At 39.5% G+C, this 27,848-nt stretch overlaps 1 protein-coding gene across 2 annotated transcripts in view; it reads right to left on the reverse strand.

Moving 5' to 3' along the window:
* Positions 1-27,848, reverse strand: part of TANGO6 (transport and golgi organization 6 homolog) — a 136,016-nt gene that overhangs the window by 96,832 nt on the left and 11,336 nt on the right. For both annotated transcript variants that reach the window (XR_004988562.2, XM_036441362.2), the window contains exons 4-10: positions 26,758-26,899; positions 24,629-24,765; positions 21,659-21,821; positions 18,046-18,128; positions 5,783-5,895; positions 2,270-2,446; positions 788-914 (exon numbers count right to left, since the gene is read on the reverse strand). Coding sequence is in view for 1 of the 2 variants with exons in the window: in XM_036441362.2 (XP_036297255.1) it covers positions 788-914; positions 2,270-2,446; positions 5,783-5,895; positions 18,046-18,128; positions 21,659-21,821; positions 24,629-24,765; positions 26,758-26,899 (942 nt within the window). In the remaining variant the exon portion in view is untranslated. The remainder of the gene's footprint in view (positions 1-787; positions 915-2,269; positions 2,447-5,782; positions 5,896-18,045; positions 18,129-21,658; positions 21,822-24,628; positions 24,766-26,757; positions 26,900-27,848) is intronic.

Below are 27,848 nucleotides of genomic sequence, written 5' to 3' on the forward strand. Positions count from 1 at the left end.
TTATTCACAATGAGTGGGCTGGGTGGAGGGGGTAGATGTGAACATGGGAGAGGAGAAAGCATCAAAAAAGTATCCCCAACTTCAAATTCTAGAATTGTTAGCCCTAATTCACTCCTCCTTGCATTCTCCCACACCCACACCATCCTTAAACTCCACAAGCATTCTCTTGGAATAGACACTTTCTTCAGAGAAAATAATGGAGAAGGCAGAGCTGGAAGACAGGGAATCAGAGGCTATGGTCTCAAATAGTGCTCATAAGGGGTAACTGTATGGGGTATGGGTTACTGTTGGAGATTAGGACAACAGGAAGGACAACCACCAGCCCCAAAAAGCAAACCTGGAGAAGGTTTTCAAGCGGCTACACAATGAAATGAGAGAGGCAGCACGGCTAAATCTCCTTTCCAAATACCTGACAAAACAATAGTCAGAAAGGAAAGGGATTACTCTATAGCTGTAAAACCTGCTATTAACTTCAAAAGAGTTCTTACTATGAACACAGAGCAAAGATTAACCCTTTCGTAGATCAACAGTTCTGCTCTGGTCATCTCTAAAATTCAGGGCACATTCCCTTGTAAAGTCGTTCAGTTATACGTGTACTGCTGAGGGTAGGTTTCTTCTCTTTACCAAGCCTCTTACAAAATAAATTACTCTTGTATCCTCTGATTATTTATCCCAATAGGCCCTAATTTTAGGACCTAAGATCATGATTACCTTGGAAATTCAATGGGGCTCCTGATACTACCCTGGAATAAAGCTGACCATGAACTGTATGCACTGTAGTTCTTACCTTCAAGCAGAAGATGAAGAAGTCACCAGCCAACCCACATTCCTGGCAGTGGGACAGCAAGTCCCCAAGATGCTCCAGCTGGCACTGCTCTGAGAATACCTTCTGGTACAGGGCTTCGTCTTCATCACTGAAATGTGGATCACATTTATCTTGGGAAGACTGATCACCCGGAGACATATTTTCTTAAAACCCCATTAATAATATTCTAAAGTAACATGCTATTTCTCCATACAACAAATCATTAAAAAGACGGCAAATTTTGTTTTAAATTATTTTCCCTTTACTCCAGGGAGGGGGGAAAATCCATGTTTGCATATAAAAAATTGCATGTATAATTTCAAGGAGATTATAGCCCCTTAAAAGTCCACACAGAGACCCCAGATTAAGGATCTGGTCAGGATGGAGATTCATTCAAGCACTGCCTATTCACTATCTTTCCTACAATAAAGAGAAACTTTAATTTCATTAAGAACTGTTGATTTTGATACATGTGCACTAAAAAATGCACTAAAGACTTGTTAAGATAGCAATAAGTTTTAACTACTGATAAGTTAAATACTATAAAATTCTCTATATAGTCACTAAATTGGTCCCTGTTTCAAAGCATTTTTTAAATAAACATGCCCCAAAATTTTAAACTCTTTCAGTTCCAGGGCATAACCACAGAACCTACTAATGCTCAACAAAACAACTCTGAGTAAAATATTAGCTTGTGTTTGTACTGATAATTGCTAAAAACCAATATGTTTATTTTCCTCAAGTTCATCATAATGAAAGTGTTCTAAAACTTAGTCAACCATGAATAAAAAAATTAAACACTTTAACCAATGGCCTCATTTTGAAAGTGATATGAAAACTAAGTACAGTAGCTGCCACCAGGTAAATACTTGTGAAATCTGATAAGAATAATTTTACAGTCTGAGGTAATAACATCTATTCATATCACTCAGAAAGTGGAAATAATTTAAACTACACTTGTGAGATGTTAGAGAAATAAAATACCCATTCCAGTAACATTTATTAAGCACCTTCTAATCATTTCCTGGGAGAAACAAGCCGCCATTATAAAATTTCTATAAAAAATAGCTATCAAGCATCTTCCAATAGGAAAATGTCTGACTCAGAACACACATATACCATTCTGTGAGAAAGCGCATTGGTTTATGGTGTTGAGTGTGAGCATGTGTCTGCCCTTTATTCTGATTCACTGGCAAAGACTTTGTGAAGTAAGGGGCTTGTCATGATGCAGAGCTGTTAGCTAGCATGTTTCCTCCATGCTAGCTATCAGATGCATGCTGTTAGCTAGCATGGAGGAAAAGTGTGGAGGATGACTGAACATTTCATTTAGACGTTATAACAAACAGAAGCACGTCAGCCGCTGTTTTGTTTCCTTTCTATCAGCGCCCCTTAGTGGACAAATCACAGATTGGCCTCGGGTACAATTAAATCTGAAGAGAGACAGCAAAGTTTGATTGGACTCACCAAATGGCCTCTTTGATGGTAATCATAATGCCACCTTGAGTGGCAGCTCTAAACTGACATAGAGAATGCAGAGAAGGCACAGATCTGTCCAATCCTGCAAATCCTTTCAGGCTGGCAACTGCTTTGTTCCTCTCCAGTTTCCCCAGAATCCATAATAAGATCTCTTGGCAAAGTGACCTGGCAGAAAGAAGTTATAAATGAGCTTGTCATCTTACTCTATGCATCTAACAAGAGAGAAAGAAAGACTGTCAGGTCCCACTGCATTCTAAGTGCTGGCATAGTCACCTAGTTCCACTGAAGTGCAAGAATGAAAAGTATGCTTCTTACAAATATCCTGAAATTCAATAGTGACTGACTGATCTTTGGCTCTAGAAATAAATGTGATTTGACATATAAGCCCCACATGAATGGGGTTTGTTTTGTAATACAAAGTGTACCCACTGTGTACACTTTGTAGGCACTGTGAAAAAAAGTTTACACTAATGAAACCATTACTACCAATGGGACCCATTGCTGGTGACCAAGAAACAGCATACCAACAAATTCTTGCTGATACCTCATCCCTTTTCTACTAGGAGAGGAAAGGAATAAACATTTGCCTCTTCCTTCTTAGTCTCTGATGTGGACATGACAGTGTTATGAGGACTTGCGTTTCAAAACTAAAACAAGAGTTATTATATGGATGGCCCATTACAGCCAAATTCACATATATAATCTCCATCTCACACTGCACTTTCTATTGTCACTTCCCATATGGCTTTGGGCTACAATGATGCGCTAACCAAAAGTTAGAGTCAAAGGCAATATGTAAGCTTTGACTAATATGCAAGATAGTAAAGATGACCCTTGAACAACATGTGGGTCATCTGTACTGACTCCCAAAAAACTTAAGTTGTCTCTCCATATCCTTGGGGGATTAGTTCCAGAATCCCCTGCAAATACCAAAATCTGAAGATGCTCAAGACCTTTATATAAAATGGCATAGATTATCCTAGCCAGTTTGGCTCAGTGGATAGACCATCAGTCTGCAGACCAAAGGGTCCCAGGTTCAATTCTAGTCAAGGGCACATACCTCAGTTGCATGCTCCTCCCCAGCCCGGGCCCTGGTCGGGGTGTGTGCAGGAGGCAACCAATTGAAATGTTTCTCTCACATGGATATTTCTCTCTGTCTTTCCCTCTCTCTTCTACTCTCTCTAAAAATCAATGGGAAAATATCCTCAGGTGAGGATCAAAAGCAAACAAACAAACAAACAAATAAATAAATAAATAGAATGGCATAGATTAATGTACAGTCAGCCCTCTACCTCCACAGATCCCAAGCACAGATTAAAAACAGTATAGGTATTTACTAAAAAAATCATCTATAAGTGGACCCGCATAGTTCAAACCTATGTTGTGCAAGCGCCAACTATACTTTCCTTCACCCCTTGGTGATGATGGTAGATTTGCTAAACAGTTTGATACACAGTCTTTATAATAACTCAACAAAGAAGGTACCATTATTGTACATCAGATTACATATGTGGTATTTCCAAACACCAAAAATCAGAATTCTGTATGACTTTAGAAAGGATATAAACTCTTATAAGAAGGAGAAAGAAACCACGTAAGTAGCTGTGAAAATAGAGCTGATACCAAAGGAGTCCCACTTACATCCCAATACAAAAGGTTATTTTCTGGACGACTAAGAAGCCCCTTCATTCTAAACTACACTGTGCAGCACTAACACTAAATCCAAGTCCAAATTACAGAGTGCCATATTCAGATCCAGATTTCCCGAGCTTGATTCCTAGCTCCTCACGAGGTAGTTATGAGCCATCCTCTATTTCCTCCTTGCTAGACATGTAATTCCAGTATTTTTCACTGATTAAACAGGGGCACGTTCATACATGTAAACATTCATCTCTAATGTCTAGGACTGAATCAAGTCATTCTAAAAACTACACCCAATCCCCTGCAATTTGCAAAGCTCTCTCTTTTCTACACGAGCAGAAGAAGATCCTCAAATGTTTTTCTGACTGAAAAGAAAAATACCTACATAATAAAAGGGTAATATGCAAATCAATTGAATGGTGGAATGACTGGTCGTTCCGATGCGCATGGACCACCAGGGAGCAGATGCTCAACACAGGAGCTGCCTCCTGGTGGTCAGTGCACTCCCACAGGTAGCGCTAAGGATGTCCAAATGACATCCCTCAAGGGCTTCTGGCCTGTGCTAAAGGGCACAGGCCAGGCTGAAGGATCCTCCCACCTTCCCTTAAGTGCAGGAATGTGCACTGAACCTCTAGTCCTATCCAATTAAATAGTAATATGCAAATTAACCACCACTCCACTTCACTCACAAGTCATGCCCACCAGCCATGCCCATCAGCCAATCAGAGTAAGTATGCAAATTAACCCCAACCAAGATGGCTGCGGCCACAGAGAGCATATGGGAGGCTTGGGTTTCCCTGGCAATGGAGGAAGTCAAGCTTTCCACACACCCTGGCAGGCCCAGGCCTTCATGCAAGGGTACAAAGTTTCAATTATAGAAGGTAAATAAATTCCAACAGAAATGGTGGCAGCCACTGAGCTGGAAAAGCAGGAGGTTAGAGTTGCCCTGGGAGATGGAGGAAGCCAAACTTCTGCAGCCCTGGCTGGCCCAGGCCTTCACTGCAGGCTACAAAGTTTCAATTATAGAAGATACATAAATCCCAACAGAAATGGCTGCCACCACGGAGCCAGCAGGAGGCTTGGCTCCACTCCAGGCTACAAAGTTTCAATTGTAGAAAATACATAAATTCCAGATACCAGGGCCTCAGTTTGGCTCACAGAAGGGGAGTGGGAGGGAATGGCTGGCCTGCAAACCACCACTGGCCCCTCGCCCAGGCCACCCCATGTCCCAAGGGAACCCCCACCCTGATCTAGGACACCCTACAGGGCAAACCAGCCGGCCCCCACCTGTGCATCAGGCCTCTATCCTATCTAATAAAAGTGTAATATGCAAATTGACCATCACTCCAACACACAAGATGGCTGCCTCATGTGGTCAAAGATCCTGCCTCCATGTGGACACAAGATGGTCACCACAAGATAGCCAGCAGAGGAGAGCAGTTGGGAGGGACCAGGCCTGCAAGGGAGGGCAGTTGGAGGCGATCAACCCTGAAGGAGAGGGCAATTAGGGGTGACCAGGCCAGCAGAGGAGGGAAGTTGGGGGTTAACAGCCTGGCAGGGGAGCAGTTAGACATCAATCAGGCTGGCATGGGAGTGGGTAAGGGATGATCAGGCTGGCAGGCAGAAGTGGTTAGGGGCAATCAAGAAGGAAGGCAGGTGAGCAGTTGGGAGCCAGCAGTCCTGGATTGGAGAGGGTGCCAGTTGGGCTAAGGGACACCCCCCCGCCCTCGTGCACGAATTTCATGCACCAGACCTCTAGTTAATTATAAGGAGACATGTTAAACTCAAAATAAGAATGAGAGCAACATGCAAGAGAAGACTTCACTATTTATAAACAAGTAAGTTTCTCTGGTTGTTTACCTTATGTGAGACACGCTCTGCTTGGTAAAGCAGTAGAGAGAAAAGAGCACTCCCAGGACCGGTAGCAGGGAATCCACCAAAACTGTTAAAGGCTCATTTCCCACCACGTACACCTAGGGAAAAGGAAATGAGAGAGTAACTGCAAAGCCAGAGGATGGGAATCAAACAGCACACACTTTTAGCAGGGCTCAGAGTCTTACCGTAAGCAACACACTAGTGCTAAGACAAACGATTTTAGCTCTAAGGCCAATGAAACCATTTGAGATTGACAGACAGCCTGAAACACATGGAGGGAGACTGGGCTGCAGCTCTTTTGTGTGTACAGCCTGGAAAACTGCTGGGCAAAATGGGTAAATTGACCCATTTTCTGACCCCTTACTTTCCTACTTTTGACTACCTCGGAGTCTCCTAATCTGCCTATTATTCATCTGTACAATAATTCTCTTACTGCTGAAGGCCCTGCTCTTAGAAACTAACAAGCAATCAATGTCACATAGAAAAAGCTAAACCTAGTTTAAAAAATCCCACACAAAAACATAGCTTGCTCTAGATTTGTCACTCTTAAAATGTTACTGGCAGAATGGTATGTCCTATTCTCTCCAAATCAATAAATGTTCAAAGAAGTTATGCTGTGTCTCTAGATCTGCACTGGCCTTATAGGGTAAAGTGTGTGAGGATGCTGATTTGTTATTAATAATAATTATGGTACGTATTTTTTTTTAATATCCACTGTCCTAGGTCGTGAATATAAAAATGAATAAGAGTCATCTCTCAGACTGCTTGTGATCTAACAAGAATAAAACAAGTAAACCAATTATAATAACAATAATTCAAGGTGGGTAACTTAAAGTATCTTAAGAAGTGCAAAATGCTAATCAAAACTCCAGTCAAACATACTGGGATTTTGAGCAATAAAAGGAGAAACTGAGGCACAAGAAAAACCATACTGGGATTTCAAAATGTCATTATTTTACAATAAATTAATTAAAGCCTGATAGTGTGACAGTGATAACAGTGGATAAAAGGAGAGGGGTAAGAAAAGAAACTGACAATGATTATACTTTTAGTATGTGTTCTAGGAACTATGTTGGGGTTTTTTATCTTCCTGGCTCTATTAGATTCTTTGTAGAGTTAGCTCATGAAAATGAAAACAATCTTATAATGTCAACCTTTTTTAAAGGGTGAGGAAAGGGAAGCTTAAAGAGGCCCTTATTTACAGAAAGGATTGAGGCAAGAATCAATGCTGCTTATGGGGAACTAAAGGTCATGAAGGCACAAAGTGGAAAATCTCTGTGCTTTTCCGGAGAATCCTGTCCCTTTAAATCAACCCTAAATTTTCACCCTCCTTAAGCCTCCCCACTCCTCTATGGAGCTCTATAACCAAGGAGCCAGCTTCCTGTGCATGATCTAATCCCCATAAGCCCAGCTAACTGAAGTGCATTGTATGGCAGTGTTCAGAAGTAATATGCAGGCCTAATTATATATCACCAATTACAGGAGGTACAAAAACAGATTGCCCAGATAACGTAAGAGCCCATTGTTCGGCTTTGGATTCTATGTTCCAGAGGTAATCCCTATGGAGCCATCCTTCCTTACCAGCATCTTTTGTACATTACAAAACAACGAACAAAAAACACACAGATGGGGTTAAATCTTTATTATTTACTGGCCTGATTGGGTCCAAACACTTAGAACTTTAGGTGAATTCAAATCAAGCACATTTCCCAGTGGTATAAGTTGTTGTTGTTGATAAATTCCTCCAATTTTTAAATTCTCTCCTTATACTTCTCTGTATTTTATTAACAAGAAAGAAGTACTACTTTTATATCTAGGAAAAACTGTACATATATATGTTATTTATTATTATCTAAAGCTTCAGCAAATGCTTATTGAGCATCTATTGTGTGCCAGGCATACAGAAGTGAACAAATTGTCTGCTTCTACATTCTAGTGGGGGGAACAGTGAATAAACAATAAATATACAATAATATCAGACAGTGACAAGTGTGATAAAAAAAAACCAAAACAGGTTAAGGAGGAAGGGCATGTGGAAAGAGAGGGAAATTAAGAATTACTCGTAGCAATTCATCAACTAATAATTCATTCAATTCACAGAGAAACAGATTTTTTTTAAAGTAGAGAGATTTAGCAATAAATCTCTCTTTGGCTCAATCTGATCAATAATTTTCTCTATATCTCATAGAACTTTAATGGCCTCTGCTTGACACATACAGGATTGTCACCTTCCTTCCAATGTTAATGTAAATTCTTCCTTGTACTGTGCCCAAATCTACCTTTCTTTAAATTTTCTTAATGAAAAAATATATTTTTTTCCAAAAGTTTTGGACTAGCCATCTAAAAAAGAAAATTATCAAAATCCAGTTTCTGTTATCCACCTAATGGATTGCTCTGCATCCTAATGACTAGATTGTATTTTTTAGTTCAAAGACAGGCAGTGGTACTTATTAAATTGGCCCAGATCAAGTTCTACTTCTTCCATAGGCCAGCTATGTATTTGACTGTTCAATTGTTCATTCATGCATTCATTCATTCATTCATGCAAATATTCATGAAGCATCTAACAACTATTAGTGACTTTTCTCCTCTGAATTCCAATAGCATTTTAAAGCTTATAACCTATAATCTTTGAATATATAGTTATCCCTCACCTCTTCACCTAGCCTTGAAGGCAAAAGTCAAATTTCCTACTTCAGCACCTATCAGAGGAGATGATTATGTTGTGCTACCTCAATTTTTTATATATAAGCAGTTTTTTAAGATGTTTTTATTGATTTTTAGAGAGAGGGGGAAAGAGAAGGATAGGGAGAGAGAAATATCAGTGATGAGAGAGAAACATCAATTGGCTGCCTCCTGTCCGTCACCCGGGATCGAGCCTGTAACCCAGTCAGGGGTGATGAAAAGGTTCTGAAACCAGAGAGTGGTGATGGTTGTACAGCAATGTGAACGGACTTAATGCCATTGAATTAAAGTGTCTAAAATGGTAAATTTTATGTTATGTGTATTTTACCACAGTTTTAAAAAGAACAAAGCATTGTACTCCATGACCTCCCATACTCACTCCCCTTGTTCATAATGATATCTTCATTGCTTCAGTTCCTAACCCATACCAACTTTATCCCAGCTGTCTCTCCCCGCTATTCCCCATAATCAGTAGATCCCATCTTGTCAGGCTATTAATAACTCTATTCCTGCAATCTGTAAAAGACAACTGGAGTTCCTGAGTGGCACCATAGACAGCGGCTTCTGTACCACTTCCTCTTCCTCCTACTGAGCATCTTAGATAGCCCCTTTCTTCCAAGTCTTCTGGTGGATCCCCAGGGCCATAGGCTACACATGTGTCAAACACAAGGCCCGCGGGCCAAATCCGTCCCGCCAGGCCTTGCAATGTGGCCCGCACCGCGCTGTCATCACTGCACTCCGCTGCGTTTCCATCACAATGACAGTTTATGACTGTTCAGTAAACCATTCGGCCCGCGATTTAGGCTGGATTTTAGATTTTGGCCCCTTCTCTGATTGAGTTCGACACCCCTATTAGCCAGTCCTTTCCAATGACAGCCCCTTCCTTCCCATCTCTTGCCTCACACTAAACTCACATGCAGGTTAACAGTTTGGTCTGCACCCATCATGAAACATTAATATAATAATGAAACATTAACCGCTACTTATACAAAAAAGAAGAAAAGCCGAAACCGGTTTGACTCAGTGGATAGAGCGTCAGCCTGCAGACTGAAAGGTCCTGGGTTTGATTCCGGTCAAGGGCATGTACATTGGTTGTGGGCACATCCCCAGTAGGGGGTGTGCAAGAGGCAGCTGATTGGTGATTCTCTCTCATCGATGTTTCTAACTCTCTATCCTTCTCTTTTCCTCTCTGTAAAAAATCAATAAAATATATTTAAAAAAGAAAAAGAAAAAAGAAAAAAACAAACAAGCACAGTCCTCCCAGTGAAGTCATACTACATACAAAGGAAACTGCTGGGCCAGTCTCCTCTTCACCAGGCTGGTGACAGCACCAAGTGAAGAAGCAGTCAAGGCACAATAGGCAAGCTGCTTCCTCCCCTCTGAGGGAGGGAGGACTACATTGCACCATCTCTGTGCCCTAACACCCAGGCATTACGGAATTTCCTTGGACTGTGCTCATGTGTTGTCTCTTTCTAGTTGGGACTCCTCTCTCCTCACCTGGAGGCAACGTAAGATGGGAATTCGAGTTCTGAAACATAATTCAACACTTCATATATTATTTCTATCTGTGGCAAAAATGTTCCGTATCATTTAAAAGCTTTTTTTTTTCCCCAGCAGTGTAACTATTGGATATGTTTCACATAGGATTGTTTGTAAATACTTCCATGTCCAGTTGTAAGACATAACACAAATTGAGTCTCAGTTTCCTTATGTGGAAAATAAAGGGGTTGGATCATCAAATTTTAAGGCCTCTTTCAAGTCTCATCCAGCATCTCTCTCTCTTGATTGCAAGTTTACTAATTTTCTCCTATACCTTTCTGATACCTCGGCCATTAAGAGGTAAGACTAGCCCTGACCGGTTTGGCTCACTGGATAGAGCACCAGCCTATGGACTGAAGGGTCCGAGGTTCGATTCCAGTGAGGGGCATGTACCTTGGTTGTGGGCACATCCCCAGAAAGGGGTGTGCAGAAAGCAACTGATCTATGTTTCTCTTTCATCAATGTTTATAGCTCTTTATCCGTCTCCCTTCCTCTCTGTGAAAAGTCAATAAAACATATTAATAATAAAAAAATAGGTAAGATTAGTTGGAAAAAAAAAAAAGAACCATCTTTCCCTTTCCCCACCCAACATTTTTTGAAACACTGAATCTTCACCTTAACCAAAATTTCTCTCCCTTCCAGACACACTTTCTGATCTTTCAGTTCAGAACTTAGTATTTTAAAGATGAAATCCTATTTAGTTTAAAGGTTTTCTGCATCTGTACAGCCAGGGATCACCAAACAAAATACCTTGGAAAAGCTGAAGCAGAGAAGGGAAAGACAGACGCTCAAGGTACCTTTTCAATCCTTTGGTGTAAAAAAGCCCCTCTATGAGTAAGTAAAATGGTGCTTTGCAGTTGAACTTCCATATCTAGCTGTGGGTTTTCGAGTATAAATGTGTAGGACAAGGCTGTGGGGCAAAATAAGAGAACAGTATGGCTCTATAAAAACCATACTGGCTCAGAACAGATTAGAAGAGGAGATAGATGGGTACCAGTGATCATACTGGCAGTCTGGGGATTTCCACATTCCTTCCAGAATGAATCTTGGCTTTCCATCACAGAGCCAGCCATAAGAGAGGCACCTGCGGTTAAGTTAAGCCTTACAACCCTTCATTCAAGCTTAGAGGACTGCAAACAGCAGAGGTGTGTTTCTGGGTACATAATTATATATAGACTAGAGGCGCGGTGCACAAAATTTGTGCAGGGATGGGGGGAGGTCCCCCTCAGCCCAGCCTGCATCCTCTCCAATCCAGGACTGCTGGTTCCTAATTTCTTACCTGCCTGCCTGATCTCCCCTACTGCCTCTGCCTGCTGGCCTGATTGCTCCTAACTGCTCTCCTCCACCCCCCTGCCAGCCTGGTTCTCCCCAACTGCCCCCTCTGCCAGGCTGGTCACTCCACGCAGCCTGCTGTTCAGTTGTCCTTCCAGTTGTTTTGGTCATGACGGACCTTGGCTTTTTATATATTAGGATTGTACATTACTGTAACCTTGAAGGCAGTGGCTGGCTCTGAATCATTTCAGCATTTGTAAACTTCGCAGAGTGTCAGGCACTTAGTATGTAGTTGGTAAATTTTTTGGCTACCAATGAACTGAATCAAAGAATGAGTGAACAAAGATTTGAAGGGTGTTTACTTTCTCAAAAGCTCTACCTTTGTGGGGAAGTTACAGCGCCCTCTTGTATTCTCATTAAAAAACAAACAAACACAAAAACTTATAGCTAGAAGCTACTCAATCAATGCGAATTAACTGAACAGAATAGAACTTCAGCCATGAAAGGGAGAACAGATTGGACAAAAGAATGCTTGACTTAACATATTGGCTTGTTCAGTACCTTCTATCTTCAATGTCTGGAGGACTGAATTTCCCTGGCAGAATGACTAGAATTTTAAATAAAAAGGAAAGGAAAAACTCATAAGAGTCAAAATGGTCAAAAGTATTAAGAATAAACATGTGTTTTCTTTTTTTCCCCCCCAATATATTTTATTGATTTTTTACAGAGAGGAAGGGAGAGAGCTAGAGAGCTAGAAACGTCAATGAGAGAGAAACATCGACCAGCTGCCTCTTGCACACCCCCCACCGGGGATGTGCCCACAACCAGTACAAGCCCCTGACCAGAATCGAACCTGGGACCTTTCAGTCCGCAGACCGACACTCTACCGCTGAGCCAAACTGGTTATGGCTGTGTTTTCTTTTTTAAAAAGTAAATGTATTGGAGTGACATTGGTTAATAATATCATATGGGTTTTAAGTGTATATTTCTATGATACATGATCTGCATATTGGATTGTGTGCCCATCATTCAAAGTCAAATCACCTTCTGTCACCATATCTTTGGCCCTCTTTGCCCTTTATAAATGTTTCTGCTTCAAAGCAAAACAAAACGGAAAGCAGTCCTCTCACAAGATCCACCTCACATGTCATAGACTCGCATTACGTTGTTAAGCACATGCTGAGTAACTGAAAAAGCATTGGGAAGTCCGGGGCCAGGAAACTTGGTGTGCCACCTGTGTGACTGCCCGAAATCACATATCAAGTGAGTGGACACGGATAAGACATTTAAAGCTCCCTAGATCTCATTTCCTCATTTATAATGTAGGCACCAAGCTTTTAGGGTAAGGACCAAGGAAGATAACTCATGGTAGAACATTTTGTAAAATATACAACCTTATGCAAATGTTAAATTTATTTCTAAATATTTTATTCTCACTGAGGCTACTGTAAATGGAACTGTCTGCTTAGTTTATGGCCTTATCTTTCACAGGGATGTATAAGTGTGGAAATAAAAACATGATGAGTCTATTCAGAATCAAGCTGACTTAATCCTAACATTGAAATCCAATACAGGCTGCAACTTGATTTTACTCCTGTTAAGTATTAAACTAGCTAAATGCTGCCTTCTAAAATATCACAGTGATCCTTTTGATAGTAACATTCCAGAACTTCTAATTTACTTACTGAGTTTAAATAAGACTTGTGTAAGGCAGAAGAACAGGACAAGTTACCTAATATAGCATTTTCTACTATTCATGTTTTCAGAGCATATTGTATAAAATTATCCTTTAAAATAAGAATTTCCCTGAACCAAAAAGGAACTGACAGTTTTTTGAGCACCTATTATGCATACAATGAACTTACCAAAATTTACCTATTCACCCCCACAACTCATGTTAAATACATCACCTAAAGTCACAATGATAGGCAACCCTAGGGCCAGATTCTAACCTAGGTCTGTCTGACTCAAAGGGGTAGGTACTTGTCACGACACTACACCAGAATCTGAACTGCAGCATTTTGAAAATCTAACACTTGCATATCCCACAGCTTTGAAGGATGCTTCTTTCAGTCCTTTGCATGTTATTCAAGGCCACAGTTCAATTACAATAAAAATGGAAACATCCAGAAAGAATGACTGCCTTTAGGGAACAGCCACAGATGGGAGGGAGAGTAACTTAAAGCCCCTCTTGCTCTTCTTAAAATTATACCTGTGCAAATATTATCTTCTCTACAGAGTGAGAGAAAGACAGAGGGAAGAAAAGATGATGGAAATGAGAATGAGGAAAATAAAATAATTAGTTACCTTCTAGGCTTTCCTACCCTAAAATTTCTTCCACCTTTAGGGGCCTCGGCAAGTACTATAAGGAATACTAAAAGAAAACATCCCCTTTATAACCCCACTCCTCCTCCAACCCAAGTCCAATATCAGATTCTAGCCAATTCTCTAAAAACAAAAAAACAAAAAACTATCCAAGTCAGAAAGAAGTGGAATTATCTTATCCTGCCTTACCCAGAACCAATCTCTATGCAATCTAAGCCTCTCTTCACCCCTGCAGGCAAAGAAAGACCATTTATCCATCTCATACCAGGGAGGACAAAAGAATTTCAGCATTTTAGAGCTTGGGCCCCAGACATTCAGAGTCAGAGGAAACAGAATAGGAAGCCAATGAACTAAAAGTGATTTGAACTGCATATCCCCTTTTTGGCTTAGATAATTTTACCAGAGGTAAAGTACACACAGAAATGATGAGAATTATTATGCAGATGAAGTAGAAGTAACTATGCCAACTTTCAATTCAATTCCACTAGCACCTCTAATGGTGAGAACTTCCCACTTGGCCCATCAGAGCCAGATGGCTCCACGCGCTGTGTGTATGGAAGATACAGGAAAGGCCTCCCTTGTAATTGTTCCCACCATAAAATTTTCATTCAGAGAGCTGAACTGAACATTTTAAATGTGTGAATCGTGTGGTTATGTGAATTATATCTCAATAAATCCGTTTAAAAGAAAAGTGAGAGAGAGACAACCAGAGCTGGAAATGTTCCCAAGTGCCTCTCTAAAATTAAACTCCCTCTTGTTACCCAGTGAGTTGCTCAATCAATTCAACCATCCCAGATGTTTCCCTTATTTCCTGCCGTGGAGCTGTACTCTGTAATTTAGTATTAGTAGAAAGTTAATAAAGACACATCCTTTGTAGCTAAATTTTACACAATGTTTACCATTTCCCTCCAACATACACATTTCCTCTGTTTTCCCACTGCAGCTGAGTTGCCAAAACCTTGTAGAGAGAATAATTACCCTTCTACGCCCCTTCTGCTTTCACGATAGTCCCAATCCTTGTGCATAATCAAGTGTCTACACCAAACTGTTTTGCTTGCCTCTCTAGGAGGTTTTAATTCACCCAACTAAAAGTGAATTTCCCTCCATCTGGGGGCAATAGTAGGATTTGGGAGTGGTGTGGGGTTTCATTTTGGGTAATGAAATATCCTAAAATAAGATAGTGAGACAGCTGCACAAATCTGTGAATATACTAAATAAACATTGATGTGCATACATTAAATGAGTGAACTATACAATATGTGAATTATATCTTACACAGCTGTTTTTAAAATATTTTACTCTACATCTAAATGTCCACCAACTAATGAACAGATGAACAAAATGTGATACAGTCATACAATAGAATATTAACAAAAAAACAGACAAAATATTGATATATGCAACATGTGAACCTCAGAAACATTATGCTAAGAGAAGCCAGCCACAAAACACAAAAGAGCACATATCACATGATTCCCTCATACAAAATATCCCTCAAAAGCAAATCCAGTGAGGCAGAGAGCAGATGAGTGGTTGCCTGTGGCTGAGAGTGGGAAAAGGAAGTGGCTGTAAATAGGCACAAGGCATCTTTGGGGGGTGATGGAAACGTGCTAAACCCGTATGGTAATAGTTTCACAGCTCTGTAAATTTACCAACAATCATTGAATTGTACAATTAAAACATTATTTCATGTTCTGTAAAGTATACCTCAATAAAGCTGTTTTAAAAAAGAAAGTACTCTAAAAGAAGCCAATAACACAATTTTTAATGGACAAACTATATGAACAATTTACAGAAGTGAAAAAATGAGCAATTTACAGAATGAACTTAAAGCACAAAGTAATGCTTAACCTCACCAGTAATAAGAGAGCTAACTGCTAATCCTATCTAATAAAGGAGTAATATGCAAACTGACCATCACTCCAGCACAAGATGGCTGCCCCCATGTGGGTTCAAGATGGCCAGCAGGGGAGAGCAGTTGAGAGGGACCAGGCCTGCAAGGGAGAGCAGTTTTGGATGATCAGGCCAGCAGGGGAGGGCAGTTGGGGGTGACCAGGCTGGCAGAGGAGTTAGGCATCAATCAGGCTGTCAGGGAGTGGTTAGGGGTTAATCAGGCTGGCAGGCAGAAGTGGTTAGGGGCAATCAGGAAGGCAGGCAGGCGAGCAGTTAGGAGCCAGCAGTCCTATATTGTGAGAGGGATGTCCAACTGCCCGTGTAGGTCTGATCCTGGTTTGATCCTGGTAGGATTGGGCCTAAATGGGCAGTTGGACATCCCCCAAGGGGTCCCATATTGGAGAGGGTGCAGTCTGGGTTCAGGGACACCCTCCCCAGTGCATAAATTTCGTGCACCGGGCCTCTAGTAGAAAAATAAACAAATATATAGTTATATAGTCACATAATGAAATAACATCTAGTAGTGAAAATGAATGAATCAATGTCACATACATTGCAATGCATTAATGTCAATACATTGCAATGCCATTAAAATAAATTTAAAATCATGTACAATGATAATACAAATAGCTTAAGAGATAAAAGTACAAATTCAGGATAGTGATCCTTTCAAGTAGAGAATTTCAGTTGACTGATGGGTACATGAGTGTTTTACTCTTCATATTTTTTGTATGTTTGAACTATTTCATAATAAACTAAAGTTTGAAAATTTACTCTAAAAATGTTTAATTTACACCCTAACTCGTTTAGCTTAGTGGATAGAATGTCGGCCTGCGGACTGAAGGGTCCCAGGTATGATTCTGGTCCAGGGCACATGCCCAGATTGCGGGCTCGATCCTCAGTAATGGGTGTTCAGGAGATAGCCAATCAATGATTCTCTCTCATCACTGATGTTTCTATCTCTCTCTCCCTCTACCTTCCTCTCTGAAGTCAATAAAAAATTATTAAAAAATAAATAAATAAAAATGTTTAATTTACTTCCATAGGAAAGAAATGAGACAATTGGAATATAAATTTTTTAATTATTGAGATATAATTCATATGCCATAAAATTCACACTCTTTAAATATGCAATCCAGTAGCTTCTAGAAAATTCACAAGGTTGTATAACAATCACCACTATCTAATCCAAGAATATTTTTCTTACCTCAAAAAGAAACCCAATACCCATTAGCAGCTACTCCCAATTCTCCACTAACCTACTTTCTATTTCTATGTATCTACCTATCCTGAACATTTCAGATATAAATCTAATTATACAATATATGGTCTTTTGTGTCTGGCTTCTTATTAAATATTTTAAATCATAATTATTTTTTTTAATCCTCGCCCGAGGATATTTTCCCATTGATTTTTAGGGAGAGTGGAAGAAAAAGGGAAAGGCAGAGAGAAACATTGATGTGAGAGAGACACACCTCCTGTACAAGCCCCAGTGAGAACCCGGGTCAGGGAGGAGCCTGCAACCGAGGTAAGTGCCCTTAACCGGAATCGAACCCAGGACTCTTCTGGCTGCAGGCCGACGCTCTATCCACTGAGCCAAACTAACTAGGGCTTAAATTATAATTTTTAAATTCATCTATATTGTGGTATGTATCCATATTCCACTCCTTTTTATGGCTAAAAAAGTAGTTTATTATGTAAACATACCACATTTATTTATCCATTCATCTATTGATAGACCTTTGGGTTGTTTCCATATCTGGGCTATTATGAATAGTGCTGCTATGAATATTCTTGTACAGATTTTTATGTGAACATGGTTTCATTTTTCCTGGGTATACACCTAGGAGTGGAACTTCTGGGTCACATAACTCCATGTTTCACTTTGTGAGGAACTGCCTAACTATTTTCCAAAGTGGCTATGCCTTTTTACATGGAGCACAGTTTCAAAAGCTGTTTATTCTTGTAAATATTTTTCATTTATAAATTTATCGAAATAAACTTAAAAAAGAATCTTTACCCCAAGCCTAACACAATAGACTTGATTTTTTACTAAAAACATGTATTTCATATATGTCATATAATCATGGAGGATAGACAATTTTCTTTTTTTTCATTTTCAGTATATTTTTAGGTAGTCATATGCAGGATCCATTTATTCAGACTTCTTTATGATGGTAATTATTATCAAAAGTTATAAAGTAGATTCAAAACGTTCATACACTTTAGGAAGCCTACAGTATTGTAAATGCCTCTGTCGATTTCTTTAAAAGGCATGCTTTCATCAGTGGCATGTGCTAGTTAGAGAATGTAAACTGCTTAACCTTCAGATAAATGATGAAAACGGATGGTTTCAAAATGTACCTCCCCCCCAACAGCTTATAGTTTCCAGTTTCAAAAAGTGAAAAGATTTTGATGATTTGGAATAATTTAAGATTAACCATTCCAATTCTTAAAGAACCAATTAAAAATGCAAAATTATTTTTAAAGATTAATAAAAATATTAGCTAAAAACAGTGACTCAAATTACCAACCTTAAATATATCCTCAATACATGTACTAAGTTCTTCTTCTGTCACCAAAATGGTGCCTGGCACCAGGTCACTCTCTGGAATCTCTAGAGAACAAAAACCAAAATTACCCACACTCAAGCCAACAGAAATAGCATGTCACTTTTTTTTTTTTTTTTTTTTTGCCATTTTTTGAAGAATATACTGATTCTATGATAGATTCCTATTAAATATACAAAGGAATTTTAAATATTTACTCAACTATCATGTTTGTCATGTCTGATTAATTTCACTTCACAAAGGCTGAGTCTGGTAAAATATTGTTATGCTAAAGAATTAGACTTTCTCCATGACTGCACATTTCCCACCACATACTAGTACATCCAGATAAATTCACACTACAAAATGACTTCCACACAAAGTCTACACACACCTAAATTTGGTTTAACCATAACAACCAACTTTTTTTTCTTCATTTTTAAGCTTAGAAACTATCTAGGGGGGAAAAACTTTTTTTAATCACCAAGAGTGCTATAATGATTCTCAGTATCCCAGCATTAAATTCAATAAAGCTATACATATCAATACTAAGGGAAGTGTTGAAAATGTCAATATTTTAAGACATTAACACAGAGCTAAACACACTGGCCAAATATGGGAAAATCTGAGCATCAAAATGAATGACAGAAATGTTTGGTAACCAATTGAAAAAGAATCTAAATATCTATATTGATATTTAAATAATAATTTTTAAAGGGGAGAGGCAGGAAGAAAAAAGCTTTTCTTTGCATAAGAATACCAACTAACAAAATAGAAATAACTTAAGAAATAGTCAACATTTTACTGGTAAGGCTCATCAATGGATTTTAAACCATAGTATGAAAGACTATTGGGAAACAATATTCACACAGACTATCACACAGTCTCAGACTATAATGATATAGCTTACTTATTAATTACATAGGGAGGACAGTATTTTACAATGGAGAAATCTGTGTCCTACTACGTTAACTAAATTATCAAATATAACATTGCTAATAACGGGATAAAGTGATAACATATGTCCCTTAATCTGATGGAGACTGAAAAAAGAACCATCATCCTATGTAGTTTTCCTGCCAAAATGTTTAATCTGGATCTAATCATGAGGAAACAAGTAAATACAAATTTAAAAATGTATAATCTAGGCTCTTCAAAATATGTTGATAAAAGACAAACAAAAAACTGGAGAAGTATTCTATATTCTAAAGGAAACTAAAAAGACATAAGGGAATGTAATGAATGATTCTTGGCTGGATTCTGAATTTTTAAAGAAGTTATAAAAGGGATCCAAGATGGCTGCGCCCAGGTGAACACCTAGCCGCAGCCGCACACAACAATTTCAATAAAATACAACTAAAATATAAAACGGACATTGCCCAGAACTACAGGAAGGTTGACTGACTGGAAATTCTACAGCGAGAAGCAAGGAGAAAACCAAAAGGAGGCACGGAGGAACTGTAAAAGCCCAAGGTACGGAGACACGCTGCGCGCGCGGAGAGGACGGAGCCAGAGAGGAGGGAGGCCGAGTGCCTGGCTGGCGTTCCCTAGCGGGAAGGAGATAAAACTCCGACTGTGCTGGACCCCCGACTGCTCTGAACCCCAGTTCTAAGCCAGACCCCGGGGACTCAGGCTCAGCCATAGGGAGCCGGGCTGTAAGGCGGAACCCCAGGGAGAGGCGAAAGGAGGTCCCGGAGGTGCGCACACTGCACACAGAGAAGGGACGGTCGGCTGTGCCGCGGGATTGCCCTGACGGGAAGGAGACTGGGGCTCCAGACTGCTCTGAACACCACCTCCAACTCCACTTCAAACGGAACTGAACCCCAATACCGGGCTCAGTGTGGGAGAGCATAGACTGTTTAGCAGCAGGCGAAAATCGAGGGCACCTTTCTCTCAGAGGCGCCAGCAGCGAACACTGAAGGACCCGCATAGGGCGGGGCTGACGGAAGCCAAAGCTGCAGGCTCCACCCTGAAACCCCATCCCATCTGTAACTGCGAAATGCGACAACAAAATAGATCACAAATGCGACAACAAAATAGATCACAAACGAAAGAAATGGAGGACAAAAAGCATCTGGATATAGAGTTCAAATCTACGCTTATAAGGTTTTTCAAGAATTTCCTAGAAAAGATGGATAAGGCCTATGAGGATAGGAAAAGAGATCAACTAGAATTAATAAGGAGTCAACAAGAAATGATAAGGGATCAACAAGAAATAAAGAATACATTGTCTGAAATAAAAAATATTTTACAGAGTCCTAAAAACAGAAGGGAAGATCGCAAGAATCAAGTCAAAGATTTGGAACATAAAGAGCCAGAAGACACTCCTCCACAGAAGCTAGAAGTCAAGAGAATCCAGAAAATTGAAGATAATGTAAGAAACCTCTGGGACAACTTCAAGCAAACCAACATCAGAATTATGGGGGTCCCAGAAGATGAGAGAGAGCAAGATATCGAAAACATACTGAAAGAAATAGTGACAGAAAACTTCCCCCACCTGGTGAAAGAATTAGATTTACAAGTCCAGGAAGCACACAGAACTCCAAACTTCAGGAATCCAAAGAGGACCACACCGAGACACATCATTATTAAAATTCCAAGAGCAAAAGACAAAGAGAGAATATTAAAAGAAGCAAGAGCAAAGAAGGTAGTAACCTATAAAGGAGTACCTATACGATTGTCAGCTGACTTCTCAACAGAAACCATGCAGGCCAGAAGGGAATGGCAAGAAATATTCAAGGTGATGAATAGCAAGAACCTACAGCCAAAAATAATCTACCCAGCAAAGCTATCACTCAGAATCGAAGGCCAGATAAAGAGCTTCACTAATAAAAAAGAGCTAAAGGAGTTCATCACCGCCAAACCAGAATTATATGAATTGCTGAAGGGGGTTCTTTCAGAAGAGAAAGTAAACAAAGATAAAAATTATGAACAACAAATACGTAACTATCAACAAGTGAATCTAAAAACCAAGGAAATTAAAAAAATCTGATGAACAATATTAACTGTTGAATATAATAGAATCAGAGGTATGGAAGGGGAGTGAACTGATGATTCTTGGGGAAAAGGGGAGAGGGGGGCGTGGGAAGAGACTGAACATAAACTGTGCACCTATGGATGAGGACAATGGGGAGAGGGGAAAAGGGTGGGGTGGGAACCTGGTGGAGGAGAGCAATGAGGGGGGGGGGGGGGAAGGAACATTTGTAATAATATGAACAATAAAAACTTATAAAAAAAAAAAAAAAAAAAAAAAAAAAAAAAAAAAAAAAAAAAGAAGTTATAAAAGAAATTCTTGGGACAGTCAGAGAAATCTAAATAAAGTCTGTATATTAGATGATGTCTATAACTAACTCTCCTATGTTTTTTTAAAAAATGTACACGTATCAAAAGAGAAAGATAAAGCAAATGTGGCCCAAAAATAACAGTTGGTCAACCTAGGTTCACTATATCTTCTTAGAACTTTTGTGAACTGGATTTTTCAAAATAAAAAGTTGGGAGAGATAAAGATAAAACTAAAGTCACTGATATACCACAGACTGAAGTCATTTAAACCTGAAACACTGAAGAAGAGGGGAACCCACCAGACTTCCTCCTTTACCTGCTGTTTTCACACATCGAAGAAGAGGCGCTAACATTGGCTGAAGCAAATACTTTGCTGCCAATTGTGGGCGTTCTCTTGACATAGTTAGGAAGGTAGTGGTGGCAACTCTCTGAAATTGTCGTGCAGTTAATTTATCTTGAAAGTGAAATAAATCCAGGATCTAAAAGAAAAAGTATATGAAGTAAATAAATACCAGCCTCTTTACAAGGGTCTTTACATTATCTAAGAAGAAAAAACACTAATTTATTGCCAAAATCGGTTTGGCTCAGTGGGTAGAGCATTGGCCTACGGACTCAAGGATCCCAGGTTTGATTCTGGTCAAGGGCATATACCTTGGTTGTGGGCACATCCCCAGTAGGGGGTGTGCAAGAGGCAGCTGATCGATGATTCTCTCTCATCGATGTTTCTAACTCTCTATTCCTCTCCCTTCCTCTCTGTAAAAAAATCAATAAAATATAGAAAATAACGTTTTGAAAATAAAATTAAATCTTCCTAAAGCACTAATAATCACATTTTTGGTGTATTTTTTCCAACATATTTCTGTATAATTCTTTTTTCTTTCTAACTGAAGCCACACTTAATATTGTTTTATATATTATTAAAATATAATTCATATATATATATATATATATATATATATATATATATATAAAATATGCAAATAGAACAAATGATGGAACAACCAAGCAACCAAATAACCGGTTGCTATGACATGTGCTAACCACAAGGAGGCTCACACGAAACATGGTGGGTGTTGGCCACGATGGGATAGTGGAACAGGTGATTGGGAGCACCAGACCAAGGCAGGGTGCTGGTTGCTGTCATCGGGGCAAGCCTCTGGGGGTTCTGAAAATTCTTTGCTCCCCCACCACCTGCTGCTGGTGCTGGCCCCACTAGCACCTCCTGCTGGTGCTGACCCCAATTGCTCTGTGCCATCAGTCTGTGCGAGTGGGGCCGGGGCTGTCAGCGCATGGGAGCAGGGCTAATGGCAGAGAGGGAACTGGAGGCCACAGCGGGAGGAGCTGGGCAAGGGAGTGGAGGATGAGCCGAGACCCGCCCCGTACCCATAGTTCAAGGTGCACAAATTCATGCACTGGGCCCCTAGAACTGTTATAAAATCCTCAAAAATATTATTTGGTGATATATATCTATTCAAGCTGCAGGTAAGAATATATTAAATTATTTCCTAATTTCCATACATTCTGTTTCTCTCCAAACTTTGCTATTATAACAGCACCACTAAATGAAATTAATGGGTCAAGGTAGGTAAGTACATTTAGTGCCTAAAGATCGCCTGTCATGTTTGAATTATCCCAGACAACAGCCTATTTTCTCAAAGACAAACATAGATCTCCAGTACCTAGGTGGGTTTACCACACTCTAAAAGCAACTGATAGCCAAAACCGGTTTGGCTCAATGGATAGAGCATTGGCCTGCGGACCGAAAGGTCCCGGGTTCGATTCCGGTCAAGGGCATGTACCTTGGTTGCGGGCACATCCCCAGTGAGGGATGTGCAAGAGGCAGCTGATCGATGCTTCTCTCTCATCGATGTTTCTAGCTCTCTATCCCTCTCTCTTCCTCTCTGTAAAAATTCAATAAAATATATTTTAAATAAATAAATAAATAAAAATAAATAAATAAATAAAAGCAATTGATAGAAAAGTTGCTTAAAAAGAGTGACTTAAAAGTGACTCTTGCACTTTTTGCAGGCAGGAGAATCTCTGCCCGAAAACTCTATGTGACCTCTGACATTGCCAGAAAGACTCAGCAAGCTGAAACCTGTGACTTGATTTTAGCCTCAAGTACCGAAACTAAAGCTGCTAGTGTGAGCAAATATTTATTCATAACTGCAATTATTAATTTTGTCCTGTAAGATTATTTATACGCAGTATATTTCACTATAAAATCTTTACATTGTGATATTGTGTTCTTATGCATGACTACCCATGAGAACCTTGATCAGCATAACAAAGAACCACTTTCTTTGGACTATACTTCAAAAGCCATGTCTTACATTTAACTGCATGGGGAGTACTGATTAAGAAAACTCCTTCCACGTTTTTCACCTATCACATTAGCAAAGATAAAAATGTTTTGTAGCATGTTGTATAGGCAAAAGTGTAAGAAAACAGATACATAAATAATATCAGTTAAAAATTTAAATGTATATACCCTTTGAAGTGGTCATTTCAATTCTAGGAATTTTTCCTATGATAGAACTTGTACATGTACAAGATTTATGAGTATTAACTGTAGCATGGCTTATAATTGCAAAATAATGAAAACAACTCCAATATCCATTAGGGGACTGGTTAAATAAATTATGGTACAAATTATTAATGAATGTAATGCAATACTACTCACGAAAAAGAATTAGGCAGCTCTATATGAAACGATCTCAAAGTTTAAAAAGCAAAATGAAAACCAGTGTGTGTAATACGTTATCATTTGGATGAAAAATAGACTACAAATACACATACAAATACATATAATTATATATATATAACACACAGAATATCTCTGGAAAATAAACAAAAAGTTGGTAATAGTGACTACTTCTGAAGGGACTAGGGAACAGAAGTGAGAGGAAAACTTACAATTCTGTTTACTCTTTTGTGCTTTTTAAATTATGTGTCATATTGTTTTACCTTATTTAATACCTATTTTTTAGCTAATTAAAAACACACAAAAGATAAGGAATAAGATAAAACTCGAGTTTCCTAGCACAACTCTGACAGCAAGCTGGGTGACCTACTTACTTATCTAATAGTGATGAAGTATACTTAAATCCAACAATTAGGTCAGTGTCTCCAACAGGTTTTTAATTCAGTTACTAAGAAGGTTGCTCAATGAACAGTAACCTTAAATATTATATTGCTTTTACCTCAATATTAGAGGAACATTAAAAATCCTTTCTGTAAATAAGCAGAAAACCCTCAAACTTTCAAAAGAAACAAAATGATTTACCTGGGGACAGGTACCTCTATAGTAGTCCTCTGGTGAAAGAGACTGCTGGGGACAAGAGGCCAAAATCTTTGCAATCAAGTCACACTTTTTCCAATCAGCAGCTGTTGCCTCCGCATCACTCCCACCAGCCACTCCAGCTGTCAGCAATGAATAGACATGTCAAAAACTCACAGCCGTTTCCCAGGTAAGGTCCTAAAAATCTGAGATAGCCCTGGCTGGATTTTCTCAGTGATTAGAATGTGGGCCCGTGGGCCAAAAGGTCGCAGATTCGATTTCAGGTCAAGGGCATGTACCCCAGTTGCAGGTTCAATCCCGGGGCCCCAGTCAGGGCTTAAGGGGAAGGCAACCAATAGATGTGTCTCTCTCATGTCAATGTTTCTCTCCCTCTCCCTCTCCCTCTCACTCTCCCTCTCCCTCTTCCTCTTCCTCACCCTCTCTCCTCCCTCCCTCCCACTCTCTCTAAAAACCAAAGGAAAAAATATTCTTGGGTGAGGATAAAAAAAAAAAAAAACCTTTAAAAATTACCAGGCATATGCATACAATTTAGTCATAAAAAGGAATAAAGGGGCTGACTCATGTACAACATGACTAAACCTAAAAAAAAAAAAAGAAAAAAAGGCCGAAACTGGTTTGGCTCAGTAGTAGAGCATTGGTCTGCGGACTGAAGGGTCCCAGGTTCGATTCTGGTCAAGGGCGTGTACATTGGTTGCGGGCACATCTCCGGAGGGGAGTGTGCAAGAGGCAGCTGGTTGATGTTTCTCTCTCATCGACATTTCTAGCTCTCTATCTCTCTCCCTTCTTCTCTGTAAAAAATCAATAAAATATATTGAGAGAAAAGAAAAAAATGAAGCTAAGTGAAAGCCAAACACAAAGATCACAAATTGCATCATTCATTCCATTTGGACAAAATACCCAGAACAGGCAAATTCACTGGGACAGAAAGTAGGTTAGTGCTTATAAGGAACTGGAGGAGGGGACACGGGGAGTAATTGCTGAGTATGAGAGGTTTGGGGGGGATAATGACAAAAATGTTTGGAATTATGGCGGTGCTGTCCATCCTCAAGCACAACCTCTACCCTGACGACCTGTATTATATTTTAATGTATATATGAATATACTGAAAATAATCTGTTTTTTCCTGGTTTTTGTTTATTTTTTGTTTTGCTTTTAGCCTTTACATGCTAGGATCACAGGCAGTCTTTGTAAGGAAGGTTGAAGCTCTCCTGCAAAGTTAAATTTGTTACCATGTAAATATTCCAAAGCAGGCTATCTTGTGGTTTTGGCCAGCTTGTGCTGTGTTGATAAGATTGATTTACTGCTTAAAATCACTCTACTTTATCCAACTTCTACTGAACTTTTTATGTAAAAAATAAAATTAATTAAAGAAAAATGTTTGGAATTAGGTAATAGTAATAGCTACACAATTTTGTGAATACACTAAAAAACCACTGAACTGTATTCTTTCTTCATTATTTTTAACTATATTTTTAAAAATTGTTTATTTGAGATTTTTCCTGTATTTTTTTTTCTTTTCTTTTTTTTTTTTTTTTTTTTTATCGATTTCAAAGAGGAAGGGAGAAGGAGAGAGAAATAGAAACATCAATGATGAGAGAGAATCATTGATCAGCTGCCTCTTGCACGCCTCCAACTGGGGATCAAGCCCGCAACCCAGGCATGTGCCCTTGACCAGAATCGAACCCAGGACTCTTCAGTCCACAGAATGACGCTCTATCTACTGAGCCAAACCAGCTAGGGCTATTTTTTAACTATTCTTAAAAAAAAAAATTAATTCATTCATTTTTAGAGAGGAAGAGAGAATTGAGAGAGGGAGGGAAAAAGAGAGAAACATCAATTTGTTGTTCCTCTGATATTACAGATCATTTGAAATAGCCAACAATATCATTCAACAATGTGAACAGTGGGTCACGACTGTTTCAGAAAAATGGCAAGAAAATAGTTTCTTTGGAAAAGAAATTCATTAGGGTTTGACTTCCAAGTCTAACTTCCTTAATCTCCACAAAGGCACATACAGTCTCAGTCAAGTTTAAAGGCAAATGTTGAAGATCAGTAATTCACTGTGACTTGAAGGAAAATGGATACTAAAGGAACAGAAACATTTTCTTTCTTACCACCCGCTCCTTCCAAAATGCCCCGGACCACTGCCTGCACACCGCTGGGTCTCATCAGCCTTTCCGAGAGCAGCTGCCCACACAGACGCCGGAGCCAGGCGGGGGCCCGGCTTCGAGCTTGTGTCTTCGTGTCTGTGCAGGACTGGAAAAGAAGGGAAAGGTATGGACTGAATGTCAATGAAATAGATGGGATGTGTAGGAATGATTAAAACATATATAATGAGACAGACTGACAATAGTATGCTATACAGACTTCAAAAGAACATTTTTTCCTTAAAAAAAAAAGGACTCCTTTATAAAACCTTCTTCCTCATTTTAAGTAAGTAAAAATACAGTAAAACTTCCAATGAAACAGCAAGTGAGGTTTCAAACCCAGAAATAGACAAACACGTCAGTGAATAAAATACAGATTTGGGGAGCACAGGGTTCACGTGGCCAGCTCCGAATGCAGTCCTTCCAGCTGAATCTAGCTTCCAAAGAAGATTCCTCTGAACACGCCTCACCACCACGGGGACAGTTCACAACAGAGAGAGGGCAGGCTCTTTAGTCCTGCCTCCATGGTCTTCCCTACTGTGATTCCTTGTGACACAGCAGTTTCAAGAAAGAGGTGGATTTCTCAAGGGCGCCTTTTTGAGAGCTCTGTGGAGCCAGCATGAACAGACTTGGTGTCCCTTATTTTGAGCAAAAATGTTAACCATTTTGGGGCACGTGTGAGCCCAAAATTAGTGAAAGAAACAATCCTAACTAACCTGTCCTCTCTCTTATACTTATGGAGGAGTAAAAATTACCATTTATTGTGAAGAACCTCCCACATAATCTCAAAAGGGACTTATAAAAAAGGCACTGCTGTCATCCATTTTATGGATAAGGAAAGTGAGGGATGGAAAGGTTTATTAATTCATACAGCTGCACACTGGGGTTGAATTCTAGTATGCCTAACTCCAGAGTCTCTGCTTTTGACCACGTTATCATTAGAATGCATTTGTTTTAATCTGGCAAACTGAATTTATTCAGAGAAGCAGAGTGTGAGGCCAGAGGAGTCCTATGGGGGGTGGGCTATAGTAATGCTCTGGGATGAGATGAGAATGACT

This window comes from Pipistrellus kuhlii, unplaced genomic scaffold, assembly GCF_014108245.1.
Source record: "Pipistrellus kuhlii isolate mPipKuh1 unplaced genomic scaffold, mPipKuh1.p scaffold_m20_p_17, whole genome shotgun sequence".
Lineage (NCBI taxonomy): Eukaryota > Metazoa > Chordata > Mammalia > Chiroptera > Vespertilionidae > Pipistrellus > Pipistrellus kuhlii.